Here is a 12,205-nt window from a genome sequence, read left to right as displayed (position 1 = left end):
TATTAATTGCTGAGGTGTAGTCACTTTTGAGGACACAAGCTCAAGTACACAGTACAAATATGATTGAAATATTTCCTATCATACAAAACTGTATGATTTAAGGCTTGAAATGGCTTATATGCGTTTCTAAATTATAAAACCAATAACTATAATATTTCACCTTTCCTTATAACTGTAAAATGATATATTTGTATGTTTAGTGTTAGATTTTTTTTGGCATATTTCCTAAAGGTCTCTCTTGATCAAAACATCTACCCCCACCGGTGTGAATGTCACACAGAGCTTTAGCTTGACTTCCTGAACTTGTTAGGAACTCGCCTTTCATCTCATATTAATCTTGTCCATTAAGTTAATGGCTATAAATCAACCTATGAATGTGCTAAATTATCCTGGTACTAGGCCCTGGACCAGTGGAAGCAAAATAGACCCATAACATCAAAGATCCACCACCATATTTTACAGTAGGTATGGGGTTATTTTCTGCTCATGCATACTAATTTCGATGCCAAACTAACCACTGATGTGAGTGGCCAAACAGCTATATTTTCATGTCATTCAACAAATGTATACGCCTAGAGTTTGCTTATTCAGGAATGGTGACCCTTCCACGGGACGGTAGAGCTAACGTAGGCTAATGCGATTAGCATGAGGTTGTAAGTAACAAGAAAATTTCCCAGGACATAGACATATCTGATATTGGCAGAAAGCTTAAATTCTTTTTAATCTAACTGCACTGTCCAATTTACAGTAGCTATTGCAGTGAAAGAATACCATGCTATTGTTTGAGGAGAGTGCACAATTTTGAACATGAAAAGTTATTAATAAAGAAATTAGGAACATTTGGGCAGTCTTGATACAAAATGTTTAACGGAAACGCAATGGTTCATTGGATCAGTCTAAAACTTTGCACATACACTGACAATACACATACAAAATCTAAATTGCACCTGGGCTGGAATAATGCGTTATGGCCTTCCTCTTGCATGGTTGTTTTTTCCCCAGATATCTTTTACCAGATATATTGTGTTATATTCTACTACATTCCTTTCACATTTCCATAAACTTCAAAGTGTTTCCTTTCAAATGGTACGAAGAATATGCATATCCTTGCTTCAGGGCCTGAGCTACAGGCAGTTAGATTTGGGTATGTCATTTTAGGTGAAAATTGAAAAAAAGCTAATCCTACTAACAGCATTGACACTTGGACTGGAACCAGTGCTTTGGTCAGGTTACATGAACATAGAGCTCCTAGGCCACGCAAACCAGTGGTGGGTTTGGCATCGAAATGAGAATCCATGAGCAGAAAATAACCCCTTACCTTCAGTACCGTAAAATATAATATGGTGGTGGACATTTTAGCCCAAAAACCTGGAGTGTCAAAGACTATAACCCCAAGCACACATCAAAATCCACAAAGAAATGGTTAATTGGCCACAAAAATCAACATTTTGCAATGTCCATCTCAGATTCCGCACTTGAAACCTATTATAAACATGTGGTTTGAATGGAAGAGGGCAGTCCATCAGCGCAGACGAAGGATATCAAAGATCTGGAAAGATTCTGTATGGAGGAATGGACTAAGATCCCTCCCAATGTGTTCTCCAATCTCATAAAACGTTTTATAAAAAGGCTCAGTGCCGTTATCCTCTCAAGGTGAGGTATTCAAAGGTATTGAAAACAGGGGTGTCAATCATTTGTACCCCCCTACCTTTTTAATAAAAAAAGAGAACTTGTTAGACAAAATCTCTTTCTCTGAGAAATTGCATTAGTATAAAATGATACAATTTACCCCCTTTTTTTTGCACACAATACAGCTCAGTATTTGAATGATTTATTTTACATAGTCATTTCTATCAAGAGTGTCAATACTGTCGGACCCCACTGTACACAACTACCACTGTAACCTACAGTAGGTCCAATGATTTTGTCAGCTGTACAACTGAGAGCATTGCGGGTAGCATTTGACAGTAAGTAGACTATTACAAAAGCAAAGTCCATTCATTGAAGACATTCTCAAGACGCATCGACTCCGTTTTTTTACCGTAAAATAACTGTTTCTATTTTTGTTCTTTTCTTGTGTTACTTCTCATGTCGATCTCTTAGGTGCTTGTCACACAAGTGCTCATCATATCATTTGCATTACACTGTTTTAAGGCCTTGAATTACGTTACGCCCCTAACGAAAGGACACAGAATTGGCCATTGAACAGTACGATATAGAGAGAACATGCATCCGTACTCCAAATACAGTACATGTGACCCAGTTTATTGTTCAGTTGATTTTGTGTGCTTGTGTGTGTGTGTGTGCATGGAGTATGCAAGCGTGTACAGTATGTACACACACATTACATCCACACGTGTTCTGGCCTGGGCTGGGCTGTAATCTAGGGTGTAAAGTGTCACTAGTTCCCCTGAGAAAAACAGAGCTTTAAAGGTGACCTAGTTCCACTGATTAATGTCAGCAGAAGGCCTGCTCCATCAGTGCTTCGCTTTGTGTGTGTATTCCATCAGTGCTTTGTACTGGGGCAATGAACTGTGCCACGGACTCAGCCACAGCCCAATTGGGCTTGTGTAATGAAGCTCAAAACACACACACACAGCCCTCCCCCCCACCACACACACACACACTAGCCTTCTCTTTATCAAACAGAAGTAGTGACTCCTCTGTGGCTCTGGCGCTGTACAGGACAAGGACTTTCCGTGACTGAGATGAGATCTATACAGTTTGTTTGAGCGTGTGTGTGTTTGAGCATGCGTAAGCATTTTTAAACTGTGTGTGGCGGTGAATAATGTTTGAGAAGAGTAGCATATACAGTGGGGTCCGAAATTATTAACACCATTGATAAAGATAGCTCAAAAAGGGAAATTATATTATTTTATACTAATACAATTGCTCAGAGAAAAAGGTAGGGGGGTAAAAATGATTGACACCCATGTTTTCAATACCTTTGAATACCTCACCTTGCGAGGATAACAGCACCGAGCCTTCTTATAAAATGTTTTATGAGATTGGAGAACACATTGGGAGGGATCTTAGACCATTCCTCCATACAGAATCCTTCCAGATCCTTGATATCCTTAATCTGCACTTATGGACTCCCCTCTTCCATTCAAACCAAAGGTTTTCAAAGGGTTTCAAGGGTGGAGACTGAGACGGCCATTGCAAAATGTTCCTTTTGTGGCAAATTAACCCTTTCTTTGTGGAGATGTTGATGTGTAAATGTTATTGTCTTCCTGGAAGATCCACTTCTGCCCAAATTCTATTCTGCTCATGCATTCTCATTTCGACGCCAAACCCACCACTAGTGTGTGTGGCCAAAGAGCTCTATTTTCATGTCATCTGACCAAAGCACCGGATACAATCCAAGTGCGAATGCCGTTTAGAATACTCCAGACGTTTACATTTGTTGGATGACATGAAAATAAAGCTCTTTGGCCATGCACACCAGCGGTGAGTTTAGCGTTCAAATGAGAATGCATAAACAGAAAATAATCCCATACAGTGTCGTCAGAAAGTATTCAACCCCCTTGACTTTGTCATCATTCTATTGTGTTACAGCCTGAATTTAAAATTGATTCAATTGAGATTCATAATTTGTCACTCAACACACAATAACCTACAATGTCAGTGGAATTAGGTTTTTAGAATATTATTTTCACAAATTAATAGAAAATGAAAAGCTGAAATGTCTTGAGTAAGTAAGTAGTCAACCCCTTTGTTATGGCAAGCCTAAATAAGTTCAGGAGGACAAACTTGCTTTAAAAATCACATAAGTTGCATGGACTCACTCTGTGTGCATGATTTATGAATGACTACCTCATCTCTGTACCCCACACATACAAATATCTGTAAGGTCCCTCAGTGAGTAGAGAATCTCCCCAGAAAGACCAGGGAGCAGGGCCGGCTCCAGGCATAAGCGACATAAACGGTCGCTTAGGGCCCCGGCCGCTGAGGAGGCCTCAACCAAAAAATAATAAATATATTTTAGGAACTCAGTCGGGGTCTAAACTTACTGTTGAGAGTTAGAATAGTAGAAGGCACACGGTGTAAGTTTGACATTTGGTTGTGCATCAGCAGTTTTTCTGTTGTTTTATCAGTCACTGACAGTCGCTCAATTAGCCATGTCATCTAACAATTTTTAGATTGGTAAAAATCTTGCTTAGGGCCCCCAAAATACCTGGGAGGTTGTCCAATGCCTCGCAAAGAAGGGCACCGATTGATAAATGGGTAAAAGAAAAAACACTGAATATTCCTTTGAGTATGGTGTTTTTAATTAGGCTTTGGATGGTGTATCAATACACCCATTCACTACAAAGATACAGGCGTCCTTCCTAACTCAGTTGCCAGAGAGGAAGTAACCTGCTTTCACAATGAGGCCAATAGTAATTTTAAAACAGAGTTTAATGGCTGTGAAATGAAAAAATGTAGGATGGATTGACAACTTTGTAGTTATTCCACAATACTAACCTAAATTACAAAGTGAAAAGAAGGAAGCCTGTACAGAACGAAAATATTCCAAAACATGCATCCTGTTTGCAAAAAGGCACTAAAGTCATACTGCAAAAAATGTGGCAAAGAAATTAACATTTTGTCCTGAATACTGAGCATTATGTTTGGGTCAAATCCAAGACAACACATCACTGAGTACCACTCATATTTTCAAGCATTAGTGGTGGCTGCATCATGTTATGGGTATGCTTGTCATCGGCATGGACAAGATAATTATTTTGGGGATTAAAAAAAATTGAATAGAGCTAAGCACTGTTAAAATCCTAAAGGAGAACTTGGTTCAGTCTGCTTTCCAATAGACACTGGGAGACAAATGACAAGGCCAAATCTACAGTTTGGTTGCTTACCAAGATGACATTGAATGTTCCTGAGTGGCCGTGCTTCAGTTTGGAATTAGATTTGCTTGAAAATCTATGGCTAGACATGAAAATGGTTATCGGGCAACCAACTTAACAAAGGTTGAATCATTTTTTAAGAATGATGGGCAAATGTTGTACAATCCAGGTGTGCAAAGCTCTTACACATGTGTAATTTCCCAAAAAGACTCACATCTGTAATTGTTGCTAAAGGTGTTTCTAACTCAGAGGGTTGAATAATTATCTAATGAAGACATATTAGTTTTATTTCTCATAGATTTAAAAAAGAATGTTAGAATTTTTCTTCCACTTTGACATTAGAATATTTTGTGTCGATCATTTTTTAAAATTAAATTAAATACATTTTAATTCCACTTTGTAACTCAACAAAATGTGGAAAAATCAAGGGGGTTGAATACTTTCCGAAGGCACTGTACCTACTGTAAAATATGGTGGTGGATCTTTGATGTTATGGGGTTATTTGCTTCCACTGGTCCTGAGGCCCCCAGTTAAGGTCAACGTAATCATGGACTTTACCCAATACCAGGACATTTTAGCCCAAACTTGGTTGCCTCTGCTAGGAGGCAGAAACGTGGCCGGAAGTAGATCGTCCAGCAAGAGAATAACCTCAAGCACACATCAAAATCCACAAATAAATGGTTATAATATTATTTGTTACACAAAATCTGGTTCTCTGAACAATTCTATTAGTATAAAATAATACCATTTCCCAATTTCTTTAGTATACAATATAGCTCGGTATTTTGAATTATTTATTTCATACAGTCATTTTTGCTCATCTTTATCAAGGGGCGTCAATCATTTCAGACCCCACTGTAAATTCATGGTAGGTTGTCATGTCGTGGAAGATAATGTACATGGTGGTCACGGGAGGTTGGTGGCACCTTAGGACAGGCTCGTGGTAATGGCTGGATAGGAATCAATGGAATGGTATCAAATACATCAAACACATAGGTTCCATTTGTTTGATAGCATACCATTATCTCCATTCCAGCTATTACTATGAGTCGTCCTTTCATCAACAGCCTCCGCTGATGGTGGTGCATACTGATTCTAACATCTGAGCGTCATCAAAAACGTGTAAACACTATTAATAGATTTCATATACAGTGCCAGTCAAAAGTTTGGACACACCTACTCATTCAAGGGGTTTTCTTTATTTTTACTATTTTCCACATTGTAGAATAATAGCGAAGACGTCACAACTATGAAATAACACATATGGAATTACGTAGTAACCAAAGAAAGTGTTAAACAAATACAAATATATTTCATATTTGAGATTCTTCAAAAGTAGCCACCCTTTGCCTTGATGACAGCTTGCACACTTTTTGGCATTCTCTCAACCAGCTTCACCTGGAATGCTTTTCCAACAGTCTTTGAAGAATCTCAAATATAAAATATATTTTGATTTGTTTAACACTTGAGTAGGTGTGTCCAAACTTTTGACTGGAACTGTATGAAATGTATTTTAAAGAGGAACGGATGACAAATGGGTAATAGAAATAGAAAAGGAGGGATGCAGAGGTGCATCAAAATACAACTCATCAACAAAGGTACTGTATAAGAGCAAGAACACTGTAAAAGCCCCCCAAAAGACTGGATGAGCTCACATGACTTATGTTATTAACTATTTCCGCAACAAACATACCTATTCATTTCAAAGGACAACATTCATGACTACATACACGTACATACAGATAGACACATCCAATCAATTATAAATAGTCAATCAATCCATCACCAGATTCAATACTTAAAATCCTCCATTCATCAAAAACAAAAATGAGAAAACAGAAACGAAGTCCAGCTTCACTCTCTGTTATTAAACAACAGTTCCCTTTAGAGGTTCAGTAGTAATGTCTTAAAGGCTGACCTTTGATCCCTTAAAAGAGAAGAAGGATCTCTGTCCTCTGCTCTGATTAGGGCTCTTATTGAGAGTCTACAGGGACAGGGCCCAAAGGCCCCAGAAAGAACAGAGCCAAAGTCATACACAAGGGACAGGACATGGGGCTATCAGCTCATTAGAGTCTCTGACTGTCCCCCTGTGAAAGAGGAAAAAAAAGGAAAACAGATATACTGTACATGTTCCACTCCCATTCCTTTTGTGATCAAATGTCCGAGAAGAAGGAATGGAGAGCTAGGAAAAAGAAAGAGAGAGTGAGAGAGAGGGAGTGAGAGAGACTCTGTGGCTGTTGTTGTAAGCAGCGGTGCATCAGATCCCCATCTGGGTTCCTGCGGGTGCTGGGAGGTGATTGGCTGAGAGCTGACAAGCCAAGAAGCAGCCTCAGCCTCTCTTCCATCTGAAGGTGTGGAGGTGGAGTGTTTTTGAGCAGTAGCTCTCCCTTTCTGTCTCTCTCTCTGCTTTGCACCTCCTAGTCTGGTCTCCCCTGCATTGAGCAGAGGAAAGGGGGAGAGAGGGCTCAGTCTTGAGGTGGTTTGTTTTTTTAACAGCAGCAGCAGCTTCCTCCTCCTGGTCTCCCTCCTCCTCTGGCTGGCTCTTGAAGATCCCTACTGGTCTCTCCCTTTGCCTGCGGCTGTCTCTTATTGGTGCAGCCCCCTGGCGGTGACCAGTGGTTTCAGTTTGATGACCCACTCCCCACTGGGGTTGGTGTTGTACAGGTCCAGGAGATGGGTCTCTGGGTCTAGGCAGTGTTCACCTATGGGACAGAACAGAACAACACAAGGCTGATTCAATACTGAGGGACAGATTTTGTAATTTAACCATGAAACAGGCAAAGCATCATTACAGGACTAAGATCGAATCATACTACACTGGCTCCGACAGTCGTCAGATGTGGGCCTGCAAACTATTACAGACTACAAAAGGGATGCACAGCCGAGAGCTGCCCAGTACCACGAGCCTACCAGACGAGCTAAATAACTTCAAGGCAAGTAACACTGAAACATGCATGAGAGCATCAGCTGTTACGGACAACTGTATGATCACGCCTCCGCAGCCGATGTGAGTAAGACCTTTAAACAGGTCAACATTCACAAGGCCGCAGGGCCAGACGTATTACCAGGACATTTAGTCCGAGCATGCGCTGACCAACTGGCAAGTATCTTCACTGACATTTTCAAGCTCTCCCAGTCTGAGTCTGTAATACCAACATGTTTCAAGCAGACCACCATAGTCCCTGTGCCCAAGAACACTAAGGTAACATGCCTAAATGACTACCGACCCATAGCACTCACGTCTGTAGCCATGAAAGGCTGGTCATGTCTCAAATCAACACCATTATCCCAGAAACCCTAGACCCACTCCAATTTGCATACCACACCGACAGATCCACAGATTATGCAATTTATATTGCACTCCACACTGCCTTTCACACCTGGACAAAAGGAACACCTATGTGAGAAAGCTATTCATTGACTACAGCGTTTCAACACCACAGTGCACTCAAAACTCATCACTAAGCTAAGGACCCTGGGACTAAACACCTCCCTCTGCAACTGGATCCTGGACTTCCTGACGGGCCACCCCAGGTGGTAAGGGTAGGTAACAACACATCTGCCACACCGATCCTCAACAAGGGGGCCCCTCAGGAGTGCATGCTCAATCCCCTCCTGTACTCACTGTTCACTCATGACTGCATGGCCAGGCACGACTCCAACACCATCATTAAGTTTGCCGACGACACAACAGTGGTAGGCCTGATCACCGACAACAATGAGACAGCCTATAGGAAGGAGTTTAGAGACCTGGCCCTGTGGTGCCAGAACAACCTCTCCCTCAACATGATCAAGACAAAAGAGATGATTGTGGAATACAGGAAAAAGAGGACCGAGCACGCCTCCATTCTCATCGACGGGGCTGTAGTGGAGCAGGTTGAGAGCCTCAAGTTCCTTGGCGTCCACATCACCAACAACTAACATGGTCCAAGCACACCAAGACAGTCGTGAAGAGGGCACAACAAAACCTATTCCCCCTCAGGAGAAAAGATTTGGCGTTGGTCCTCAGATCCTCAAAAGGTTTTAAAGCTGCACCATCGAGAGCATCCTGACGGGTTGCATCACTGCCTGGTATGGCAACTGCACGGCCTCCGACCACAAGGCACTACAGAGGGTAGTGCGTACGGCCCAGTACATCACTGGGGCCAAGCTTCCTGCCATCCAGGACCTCTATATCAGGCGGTGTCAGAGGAAGGCCCTAAAAAATTTCAAAGACTCCAGCCACCCAAGTCATAGACTGTTCTCTCTGCTACTGCACGGCAAGTGGTACTGGAGCGCCAAGTCTAGGTCCAAGAGGCTCCTAAATAGCTTCTACCCCCAAGCCATAAGACTCCCGAACAGCTAATCAAATGGCTACTCAGACTATTTGCACTGCCCAGGAACGCTGCTGCTACTCTCTGTTAATATCTGTGCATAGTCACTTTAATAACTCTACCTACATGTACATATTACTTCAATTACCTCGACATCGGTGCCCCCGCACATTGACTCTATACCGGTACCCTCTGTCAATAGCCCTGCTATATGTTATTTACCGCTGCTCTTTAATCATATGTTATTCTTATCTCTTACTTTTTTGGGGGTATTTTCTTAAAACTACATTGTTGGTTAAGGGTTTGTAAGTAAGCATTTCACTGTAAGGTCTACACCTGTTGTCTTCGGCGCATGTGACAAATACACATTTGATTTGATTTGATTCATACAGGTTACTGTCATTGAGATAAAATGTCTTCTGCAAGAGAGATGTTGAAAACAGTTTGAAACAGGGTTTTCTGCTTTACTGACAAAGCAGGTGCCAACTTTGCCCCTGGCGCAATCAGGTGAATGGGAATGGTTGAGTTCCGTGAACGCACGTACAAAGGAAATAGTGTGTATGAGTGGTCGGGTCTGTGAGAGCACAGTATCATACAGTAGATACATGTGTAAGAATGTGTCTGCTCCGATAACTGCAGATGCACACAGATGGCTCGCTCTCCCCCCACCTGCTCCCCCTCTCTCGGTCTCTCCCCCTCTCTATGCCCCTTCTCTGTATCCAGTTCATTGCGTAAGACCTGGCCAGCGTAATCAGTTCAATGAGCAGAAAGACATGCAAATGTCAGAGTCACTCATGTAATTTTCCAATGTGGCTCTCAGCCTGAGAAGATAGCAAACCTGGATTCAATGCTATTTTAAATCATGCATTTAGCGGTGCTTGATTGAGCTCGCCTGTTGAAATTGAACCAATTGAAAGAATGCAAACACTCACAAGTATTTGAAAGAATTCAAATCGTTTTTGAAGCCAGGTCTGGTAAATAGTCTCACTACGGAGCAAAGGTTTGAGTTGTGGAACCTACCGATATTTCCTCCCACTTCATAGATGGCACAGTCCGGGTGGGATACCGAACCGTTCCTATGATAAAGAACAAACAGATGCAATTGATTCTGTTCAAAACACTTTCAAAACGTCCACATTCTCAATTTCTACCCAGTGAGTAGGCAATGCAGTATTTCTGAAGCATTCCTTTTCTAAAATTGTGTGCTGGTCTATAGGGCTTTGTACTAAATGCATTTGATTGATTGATTGTAGTGTACTGTACCTCTTGGTGTTCTCGGAGCTGCAGAGGTGCCTGTGGAACTGAGCCAGCAGGTCTGAAGCCGTAGAGCTGATGTTAACCTGCACCTCCATGGTGCTGCTCATCAGATCTCCCACCTGGATCTTCACTGTACGACACGGCTGCTGGGGGAAGACGAGGGAGGATATAACAATCCAATCTTGACAGACATTTGACAGTTGCATCATTTAGCAGTCATCCAGAGTGACATGCAGTCTTCTGCTTATTTCATTCACATCCTTTACATGGGTGACCTTCGTTGAGATTCAAAATCTCATTTACAAGTGACAAGGGCCCAGGGCCTTCTTCTCCCAACCAACTCCACAACAAACATCCTGGCCGGTTGAGAGCCTACCTCTGATGAGTTCTTGTCAGGTTTGTCCTTGCTGTCCTGGTGTATTTTCCTCAACAGGTTCTTGATGCGTCGGTCGTAGAACTGGTACCTCCGGTTCCGGTTCTCATTCAGTTTTCGCACCTGGCTCATCAGGAAGTTCGGGATCTATAAGGGAGAAGCAATTTCATGAATTCAACCCGGTTCAGCTGTTCGACGGCATTTTGTTTACAGTAAGTGTGAGTTGCGTAACGTGAATCTACCACCCATCCTAGATGCTAAGGAGGAAGAAGATTAAAAAGATACTTGAATGCTGTGTTGTGTTTTGTTAGATGTTGGTGGTAGAGCCTGGGGGTCTTTAACTTACAGTCCAGAGCAAGTCCTGGTAGCGTATGAGGAGCCTCATGATGTCAGCAGCCTTCTCGGCCTGTCCCTTTTCCACCCCTGGCCCCCCGTCAGTGAGGCGGGAGGGCACGGCTTTGTGGAGGAACAGGTTAGGGGCCATGATGGTGGACACGGCCCACAGGTTCATGCGGTTCCTCCTCTCTCTGGACACCACCTTACTCAGAAACTCCAACAGAGCCTGTCAACGTTGATATGTTGTTGTTGTTGAGATTAATATGGTTGATTTGAATGGTGGTAACCATAGGGAGATGTTGTTTTGTCTGATATACACTGTGGATTTTCCCTTCTGGGGAGCAATATAATTCTAATTTAAAAAACTATGTTAACACATTTTTTTAAACCATTGACTCGTTCCACATTTTGTTGTGTTTCAGCCTGAATTCCAAATTGATTAAATGTTGTGTTTTCTCACCCATCTACACACAATACCCCATAATGACAAAGTGAAAACATGTTTTTAGTCATTTATGCAAATGTGTTAAATGAAATACAGAAAAATCTAATTTACATAAGTATTCACACCTCTGAGTCAATAGTTTGTAGAAGTACCTTTGGCAGTGATTACTTTACTGAATAGTTGTACTCAGTAAAGTATTGTATTGATTTGCCCCAAACATAACACTTGGTATTCAAGACAAAAAGTGAATTGCTTTGCCACATTTCTTGCAGTATTACTTTAGTGCCTTATTGCAAACAGGATGCATGTTTTGGATTATGTTTTATTCTATACAGGCTTCCTGCTTTTCACTCTGTCAATTAGTTTAGTATTGTGCAGTAACTACAATGTTGTTGATCCATCCTCAGTTTTCTCCTATCACAGCCATTAAACTCTGTAACTGTTTTAAAGTCACAATTGGCCTCATGTTGAAATCCCTGAGTGGTTTCCTTCCTCTCCGGCAACTGAGTTAGGAAGGACGCCTGTATCTTTGTAGTGACTGGGTGTATTGATCCACTATCCAAAGTGTAACTAAGAACTTCACCATGCTCAAAGGGATATTCAATGTCTTTTTTTTACCCATCTACCAATAGGTGCC

At 41.8% G+C, this 12,205-nt stretch overlaps 1 protein-coding gene across 5 annotated transcripts in view; it reads right to left on the bottom strand.

The window, feature by feature from the left end:
• Positions 1–4,383: 4,383 nt before the first annotated feature.
• LOC111969686 (rho GTPase-activating protein 40) overlaps positions 4,384–12,205 on the bottom strand; it is a 41,354-nt gene continuing 33,532 nt past the window's right edge. For 4 of the 5 annotated variants that reach the window (XM_023995870.2, XM_023995868.3, XM_023995864.2 and 1 more), the window contains 5 exons: positions 11,134–11,349; positions 10,791–10,934; positions 10,421–10,560; positions 10,178–10,233; positions 4,384–7,546 (listed from right to left, as the gene is read on the bottom strand). In XM_023995870.2, coding sequence (XP_023851638.1) covers positions 7,431–7,546; positions 10,178–10,233; positions 10,421–10,560; positions 10,791–10,934; positions 11,134–11,349 — 672 coding nt within the window. In that variant the 3' untranslated portion in view covers positions 4,384–7,430. The remainder of the gene's footprint in view (positions 7,547–10,177; positions 10,234–10,420; positions 10,561–10,790; positions 10,935–11,133; positions 11,350–12,205) is intronic. The other variant, XM_023995865.2, reaches the window with a different exon arrangement.

Source organism: Salvelinus sp. IW2-2015, linkage group LG11 (genome assembly GCF_002910315.2).
Source record: "Salvelinus sp. IW2-2015 linkage group LG11, ASM291031v2, whole genome shotgun sequence".
NCBI lineage: Eukaryota > Metazoa > Chordata > Actinopteri > Salmoniformes > Salmonidae > Salvelinus > Salvelinus sp. IW2-2015.
The sequence above is the reverse complement of the archived record's forward strand: the minus strand, read 5'-3'. Positions and strand labels throughout refer to the sequence as shown.